This window comes from Quercus robur, chromosome 6 (assembly GCF_932294415.1).
Source record: "Quercus robur chromosome 6, dhQueRobu3.1, whole genome shotgun sequence".
In the NCBI taxonomy this organism is placed as follows: domain Eukaryota; kingdom Viridiplantae; phylum Streptophyta; class Magnoliopsida; order Fagales; family Fagaceae; genus Quercus; species Quercus robur.
Window position 1 is genome coordinate 2,354,844 of NC_065539.1, and position 8,611 is coordinate 2,363,454.

General features: G+C 34.4%; 1 protein-coding gene across 3 annotated transcripts; it reads right to left on the minus strand.

The window, feature by feature from the left end:
- Positions 1–1,415: 1,415 nt before the first annotated feature.
- Positions 1,416–3,993, minus strand: LOC126690561 (GDSL esterase/lipase EXL3-like). 3 transcript variants are annotated; one of them, XM_050385756.1, is made up of 5 exons: positions 3,625–3,993; positions 3,195–3,325; positions 2,870–3,049; positions 2,455–2,710; positions 1,416–1,924 (listed from the first exon to the last, which is right to left on the minus strand). In XM_050385756.1, exons 1-5 carry the CDS (start codon positions 3,908–3,910, stop codon positions 1,731–1,733), a joined length of 1,047 nt encoding a protein of 348 aa, XP_050241713.1. In that variant the 5' UTR covers positions 3,911–3,993; the 3' UTR covers positions 1,416–1,730. The 3 variants fall into 3 exon arrangements, with proteins under 3 accessions (XP_050241713.1, XP_050241712.1, XP_050241711.1); XM_050385755.1 differs by having other exon boundaries at positions 2,870–3,052; XM_050385754.1 differs by having other exon boundaries at positions 2,870–3,103; positions 3,625–3,992.
- Between the last annotated feature and the right edge of the window lie 4,618 nt (positions 3,994–8,611).

Consider the following 8,611-nt stretch of genomic DNA (forward strand, 5'->3'; position numbering starts at 1 on the left):
ATCTTAAGTAACTTTGCATTCTTTCTTGAGTCAAAGATCAATAAACTAAATTCTAGAAAGTTAAAAAAAAAGGCAATAAATATATGAAAATAATTGAGTATCCAATAAAATTATGAAAAATAAGGTGGATTTGGGGATTCACGCGCAACATTGGTGTTGCATCTAGTGTAGAAGCAGAGCTTTAGGCATTGAGGGATGGGTTATCTTTATGCATTTCTCTACATATTGTGGCCTTAGAAATAGAAGTAGATGCTAAGGTTATTTTGGAATGGATGACTAGTGAGCATAGCAATAATCTAAACCACTCTCCTCTTATTATGGATGGTAGGGCTCTTATCAACCAAGTGCCTCTGGTAAGGATGATGCACTATTTCCGTGAAGCGAATAAGTGTGTGGATACACTAGCGTGTAAAGGTCCGGTTCTTCAGCAAGATTTTATTGTGTATGAGAGTCTACTTGTGGACATTTCTATGCTTTTGTATTATGACCAAATTGGCATTTACTATGAGAGGATTCGTCCTCAAACAGTTGGTTTTCTTGGTTAGTCTTTAATGCCATTCTCTTATTTACCAAAAAAGAAGAAACACATTATTTGAGAGTGCATTGTTGAAAATGGGTTGACAAAACCTAAAAAACCTTAAATATTATTTTATTATTCATGCTAAATAGGTACTGTATTTTGTATTTTCTTTTGCCACATGCCTTTAACAGAATTATATTAAAACCAATAATGAATTTGAGTGGGGCTTTTATAAAATTCATACAATCTATTTATAATCTTACTCTTTTTAGAAGACATTACATTTTTTAAATTAAAAAAAATTCTCAAAAGACTGTTTTTTTAGCGTGTCAATTTTTTCTTTTTTCTTTTAAGGTCAAACTCTTAAAATTTTTAAATTTCATAGGATTTAAACTCTATTGGGGTTAGGGGAGGCCATGGCCCCCCTTAGTCCAAAGGTATGTACGTGATGGTACATAATGTCTAAAAATAGTATACAAAAAGAGTGAGTCAATTAAAGCCCTTTCAATTTACTAAGTTTTTTGGATAAATTTGATTTAGTATGATATTAGACAAATTAATGGTCTGTTGTTGCTTCCTGTTGGCTTAAATAGTAAAATATAGTAAAATTCTATCTTGTATCAAAAAAAAAAAAAAAAATAGTAAAATATAGTAGAATAGGAGGTTTAATTATACCTCTTAAATTTAAAAACCTTTTCTAAGTGCTACTTATTAAATTTCAACTCAAGTGTAAATTCCTTTTTGCAAGATAATCTCTTGGCTCTAAATGTGATTGTACTAATCTTTTTGCATAATCACGTCACCCACTCAAACACTAGCGTGAGAAATGCTACTACTACCACCCACACACAAAACACATGACGGGGCATAGCATAAACATGAATTAAGAAAAATCTAGTAGATAATTTCAATACTTATTCACATGCTTAAAAACCACTTTCCTCCTGAAGCTGAGATAACTTCATGTATTGATTAATCCATCGACATACTGGAACATTGCAGAATTGCTGACAGATAGTCTCAGTTCACATAACATTTTCATGATCATGAATAAAGAAAAATCTAGTAGATTGGAACATTACAGAAATACTGATACATAGTCCCAATTTAAGCATGGTAATAACATAGATTGGACTCACTTCAAATGCTAATTAATAGCACAAACACTTCCAATAATAACTGGCCAAGAAAGAGAGATGAGAGATTACCCTCAGAAGAATTTGTAGATATAGTCATCCAAGACTATTGGGGTAAGGATTTTAGAGGTCTGCTCTGAGGGATGATAACTGTCCCAGAATACATATTCAGAGGCGTTGGTACATGTCTCTGGTGAAAAACTGGTACATAAAATGCTGACCTCTATTTTGCCTGTGCCACAGCACCCTTTGTTTGCCTCTTGAAATCCTAAATCCATAAGCAAAGGATTAAAAAAAAAATCATTACATAAACCCCCCTATATCAATAGTCACTGGATTAAGTTATCAGTGCACCTACTAAATTATCATTTCCTGTTAGTACAATTTGACATACCAATTTTTGAGAAACCAAAATCATGTGGTGCGATACAATAATAGCAACAAAACCTTAGTTTCAAAGTTCTGAGGTTGGCTATAAGAGAAGGTATACCCTGCATCCGGTGTATGTTTGCCCTCTCTCACAGCTGGTGGGGAAACATATACCCGATGCAAGGTATATTTTTTCCGGCTATATAGATTTTTAATAGATTAGTTATAGTCAGAAACATATATAATATTATGTGGTACGATAAAAGAAAAAAATGTAAAAAAGATGTGTTTAATGAGAGTTTTCTCATCATGAATTGGAAGATAATTAGACTCACTCCTTTTGTATTACAATTGTATACCTGAAGCAGTGGATAAAATACCCAATATCCAAGTAAATCAAAACTATTAAAACATGATGGTGGTGATTACCATATTGAGATGGGTTTTGGATGATGGCAAGCAACGGGTTATAGATATCTAAATAAACAAGCCTAGCGTCTGGAAGTCTTTTATTGAAGGAATCCAATTGGGAGGAGAGCTTTGAATTGAAGAGAATTGCTGCTTGGTTTGCAGACTCAGAACACCCTCTCAGTATGCCTCCAGCCAGTGTTCTCTGTGATGGTACGCACCCTATTGATGGTGAGCTTAATACTCCAATCCTTCTTGCTCCTAGTCCATGAAGTTCCTACCCATTATATTTTTTTGGCACAAAGCTTGACAATGTTAGCTAATGCACACTGAAATTTACTGGACATGTTTGTCCAAGATCCAAGTACGGCCATGCATGACCAAATTAATGTACATGTTTGCAAATTGCAATGGCATTGTGTCTTTATAAACATACCTGCAAGAAACTTGTAGCTGATCTAACCATTAAATCAGTATATCCAGGAATATCATAATGGGCTATCCTAAACGGTGTAGAAAAATAAGTATTTGCAATGTCATTGCTCCCTGCACACACTATGAATATACTTTTTGACAGTATAGTAGCTGTTCTGCTTTCTCCTACTGCTTCCTTTATCTTCTTTATGTAATTTTTGAACAAGTCTAATTGATCCGATAACGATAAGACAGACTGATGATGGAAAATTAAGAAAATCACAATAAGTAATTGTTACAATATATAGGACTAAAAAAAAAAGAGGTGGAGTGAGAGAGAAGGTTACCACAATTTTAGCAGTGAGAGGATCATATCCTGCACCGCCAGAGGCAAAACTTACACCAGTAAGGAGGTCTTGAAGTTGAAGATTTGGATCAAGATAAGCCGGTAGAATTTTCTTAACACCAAATATTTCAGCTGAAAGTTTGTGTCAAGAAAATTTCAGTAAAATATACTATAGAGCATTCAACCATTGTATGTGAAATGGTGAATGATATAATTGTACTATGTATTGGATCCTCCAAAGGTTTTTTTTTGGGGGGTGGAGGGGGGAGGTTAATTTAAACTGTAAAATTTGGATGTTGGTCATAAATTACAATGATTCCTGGACTGTTCCAATTCATGACTTGCTCTAAGGACTCTACCATAAGTCCAAAGAGTACTACTATATATGGTGGGAAACAGCAGTAAAGCGAAAAGTAAACGCTAGACACTACCTAAAAAATCTGCTGCGACCTTTCCATTGCTAAACCTTCCAGTTGGTTTTCCACCATTGAAATCTCTCCCATATGGTGGGAAATCACACTTAACCACAGTTTCAATGTAGTTGTTGTTGCCCGTATCCACAATTGAATCTCCAAAGATTATAACTGCAGGAACTGTTTCATTGTTAGGCAGCCTTGCAGTGATGCCAGTAGTGTTATGGAAAATGTTGAACACGAGGAGGATTGAGAAAATAATTATATAGGAACAGGAAAGAGGTTTTGATGAGGGAAACTTCATTGTGTTAAGAGTTTTATGGGGAAAAGAAAAAAGAAGTCTTAAATCTTGTTTGACAGTGTAGAACTTATAATTTGCATTTACATGACTATCTCTCGTGCAGCCTATTTATTGGACTTATAACTCACAATAGGTTGTACATGTACAGTTAGGGAAAGGTCAGTATGTGGAGTCAATATTCAGCATTAAATGACACCCCACCCACAATACACGGGTAGCCCACTCATCTAAAAAAGAAGAACGGATAGGTCAGTATTTATATACTTTTGTTAACAAGGTAAGTTGGCAGAATAGACTATGCGAAAAGTAGCTCTCTCTCATGCCTCAAATCTTTTAAGGGTCTGTTTGAATATTGTTTATTTTGTTAAAAATTAAAAATCTATTGCTGAAAAAACTATAGTAAAATAATTTTTAAACTACGAATAGTGCCATGGAACCTAAAAATGCATGGTTAGAGCGTCCACAGCAGTGGAGCTAAAAATTTAGTTTTTTAGCTCCACCAAAAGTTACTTTATCTATTTTACCTATACATATGCTGCAACAGTGGATCTATTTTAGCTTTTAACACAATAAAATAATATAAATACCATAATAAAATAATATAACTATTACAATAAAATAATGTATCTCACTTTCAAAAAAAAATTCACAACACCAACCACAACCACAGCCACAGCCACAATTTTCACCCACCACCACCACCAGTCCACAGCAGGAAAAAAAAAAAAAAAAAAACCCAAATTTTAAATCTTTTTCTCAACTTAGACCAATCAAAATCACTGATCACAAACAATATCAAAAATCAAAAATCACAAACAAACACAACGTCGGCGAGCAAGCACTCCAATCGGCGGCGTGGGTCTGAGGCGGATGGCGGTGGGTCTGAGGCTGAAAGAGTTGATCGGCGGTGGGTCTGAGCTGATTGACGGCTTGGGACCATGTTGAAACAGATGTTGACATTGACGATCGGTGGCAACGATCGGGAGGCGACGATCGGGTTTGAACTGAGCGGCGACTTGGGAGGCATTGAAACAGATGTTGACGTTGACGATCGGTGGCAACGATCGGGTGGCGACGATCGGGTCTGAGCTAAGCGGCGGCTTGGGAGGCGGACGGTGGATGGTGGTGACGTTGACGATCAATGGCGACGACGTTGACGATAGTCAGGCCGGCGGCGATCAGAGTGAGCTTGAGACTTGAGCTTCAGTGAATGGAGAGAATTGAGCTTCAGTGAATGGAGAGAGAGTGACGGAGGAGAGAGTGAACGAGAGAATGAATAAAAAAAGAGAAGCAAGTTGGAGTGCTGAATAAAAAATTACTTTTTTTTTTAGCTTCAAGCTACAGTGCACATCTAAAGATAGATGTGCACTGTAGCAATTCAGCTAAAAAATTTAGCTATTGCTCCACTGCTGCGTGAGATTTTTTTGTGGTTTGGCACATTTAAAATAGCAATATAGCTATTTAGCTCCACTGCTGCAAGTGCTCTATGCACGTTTTTGAGTTTTTGGTTGGGTTGTGAATAGTGTCGTGGAGCCCGGCCAAAAACGCAAAATAATTTGCACGCAAATGCACTCTAAGGGTGTGTTTGGATACCGCTTATTTTGCTAAAACTAAAAACTTATTACTGAAAGTATTATAGATAAGGTAAAAGTTAGTTGAAATAGTACAGTGGACTCCATAAATAATATCAAAAAGTGCAGTGGGGTCATGAATAGTAGCAAAAATAAGTCGAATAGTAAAATAATTTTAATTTTCCATCCCAATCCAAATGCACACTAAGTGTTCGTTTGCAAAAATTATTTTTGCCAACTTATTTTACTATTTAGCTTATTTTTGTTACTATTTATATGTCTCATTGCACTTTTTGGTATTATTCTTGGGTCTTACGGTACTATTTCAGCTAACTTTTAACTTTATCTACAATACTTTCAGCAAAAAAATTTCAGTTTCAACAAAATAAACAGATCCCAAACAGACCTTAAAGATGACCTTGATTTTAAGTGGAATAAAACTATGAGTGCATTTCTTTCGGGTGAAAAATCTTTATGCAAAATATTTTACACCCTTAAGGGTGTTTGGGTGGATAGAAAAACCTGGTTAAATTGAAATTAATTGTTAGTTGACCATAAAACAAGGTTTGATTAATGGACCGTAAAATATTTTTTTCTTTCTCTTTCCCTTGGACTGATATGCCTTTTCTCTCTCTCTCTCTCTCTCTCTCTCTCTCTCTCTTTGTAGATCTGCCACACCCTTTCTTTCTCTCTCTCTCTCTCATGAACCAATCAACACCAATCGGTGGTTGGGTCCAATTTGGGTTTTGGTTGGGGTTAAGGATGACTGGGTTTTGGCTAGGTGGTTGGTTGGGTTTAGATTAGCATGAATGGATGGTTAGCATAAGGTTTTGGATTTTTGTGTGGTGGTTACTAGGTTTTTGTGGGGTGATTGTTGGATTATCTTAATATTTTTCGACAACAATTTTATATGCAATTTAAATACTAGAAACCATTTTCCGGTGTATTTCATAGAACGCAACCAAATACTTGAAAATATTTTATACTTGTAAAAACATTTTACACTGAGTCAAATACAACATAGGTGTGATGTGAAGTTTTTTTTTTTTTTTTTTTTGGTTAATAGCAAAAAAAAAAAAAAAAAAAATTCAATCGTTATTTATTATGTTTAGATCATATATTGAAAATTAGTAGTAAGATGCACCATTTTGACATCACATGAACAAGCCTTGGTAAGAACTATGCACATCTGTAAATAGATAGTGAGTCATATGGTCCTTGATCTTTTGCTTGTGGTGGAGTTAGTGGATGAATATTGTTAGCATACACAAATAAGTGAAATTTCTACATGGTAGAATTTTTTTTAAAAATAAATTGAGAAATTAATATAAATATGATTGATTTTTTTTTTTTTTGAGAAACTAAATATAATTGAATTCAAACCCATAGATTTAAGTTTTTTAAGTTAAATAGTGTCTAATTCCTAACATATTATAAAGGATTTAAGACCTCGGTTAGAATATCCCATGACATCATAGCTTTAGTGGATGAATAGTTATAACTATGGTTAAAGAATTAAATTTATTATTTTTCAATAGCTTAAACATTTGAAAAAATTGTTAATATAACATGGAATCAAAGTAGGAGAACTCAAGTTCAATCCTGGATTTTTATGCTAGATTTTGCTATTGAATCTTACTACATTTGACAATCTTTATTTGCCTACACATTCATTAATTGCACTCATAAGGTTGTACCGTTCGAGAAATGTATGTCAATATTTATGTTGCTTTCATTATCGAATAAGTTGGCAGCTTTAATAATACCGCAGGACAGCATTCGAGCTACTACTTTAATTAAATGTGTTACATCAAGCTACGATCCTTTGAATCACCTTACATTTGAGTTTGTATAGTTAAAGACATTGAGGTAGTTAGTATTTATGTTGTTTTCATTAACTTTGTGAGACTAGTCGCTCTTTAACCGTAACTGGCTGACCCATATAGATATTGGACTTAAATCCAAGCCATCCCTATTCCTAAGAAATCGTGCTCAAAGAGGACAGATAACTATGGCATTTTTTTAAAAGGGTCATGCTAATGGGTGTTCTTAGGACAATAGATAACAATCCATTTTAGGAAAGTTTTGACATCACTTTTATGAGAAATGGAAAAAGCTTGTCAAAACATTAATTACTCTTTCTTCTTTTCCTATAAAAATTCTTTTTAAATGGATTGTTAACCATTGCCTTAAGGACATTCATTAGCATCTTCTCTCTTAAAAATAGCAAAAACTTCATAAAAATAGCATATATATAAGAACATAAAACTTTTTCAAAATAGTTCATTAACAAATGTTCTAAGGACACCTTCATTTATTTATTTAAATTTTATACTAGGGGTTGGATAGGTAATTGATCACCTTAACATTTTTAGATCAATTGGAGGCTTAATGGGCAGTGAAAATAGCCAAATATCACGTTTTGACAAAATTTGTGGAAAACTAGCATTGCATTGAAAATATTTAGCAATCTACCATTTTTTTAGTACTCAAGTTCCACAAAATTGAGTTCTAAATAGTACTCGAGTTCAGTGAACTCGAGTTCCTAGTGAGTCGCTAGTGTGGCACTGCTGACCTGCAACTTGTGTAATTAAAAAAATAATGTGGTATTTGATATTAGTGAAATCAAGTATCTCTTTATAGTACTCGATCTTAGTATAGTCGAGTACCTTTTTTTTTTTTTTCCTGTTGGAATAGCTTAAATAGTCAAACTTAGTGGCTTGACATTATTGGTTTTAACATATGCAGTATGAAATTGAGAGAATACACAAGTGTAATTTAATCAATGCTTAAGTTTCTGTCCTTGTGATTCACGATTGCAAGCAAAACCAATCAGGATTTCCTAGCCAGCCTGACATTGAATCAAGCCATTTCTAGTCTTTGATACTCATTTTCTTGAGAGGAAGATAGTCTTAGTCGTTATGATTCAAAAATTTCGGTGTAGCACTTTAGCAGAGAAAAATGACTGGACTATGAAGACCCGTGCCTCACGATGTTGAGTTAAGTCTTCCCCAGCCCCCTCTTTCATGTGTGTGTTTCCTGGCAAGTTTGAAATACTCATGGGAATGTAGGGACAAATATTATCACCTACAGCTACCATATAGACTCACTCAATCAGTAAACAGTAATTTGT

Coding starts and splice junctions, on each gene's coding strand:
- LOC126690561 (XM_050385754.1), bottom strand. CDS start 3,910: ATGAAGTTTCCCTCATCAAAACCTCTTTCCTGTTCCTATATAATTATT. Junction 2,711..2,869: donor CAGCTACAAGTTTCTTGCAG/GTATGTTTATAA, acceptor TATAATGGGTAG/GAACTTCATGGACTAGGAGC. Junction 1,925..2,454: donor CCAAAACCCATCTCAATATG/GTAATCACCACC, acceptor TTATGGATTTAG/GATTTCAAGAGGCAAACAAA.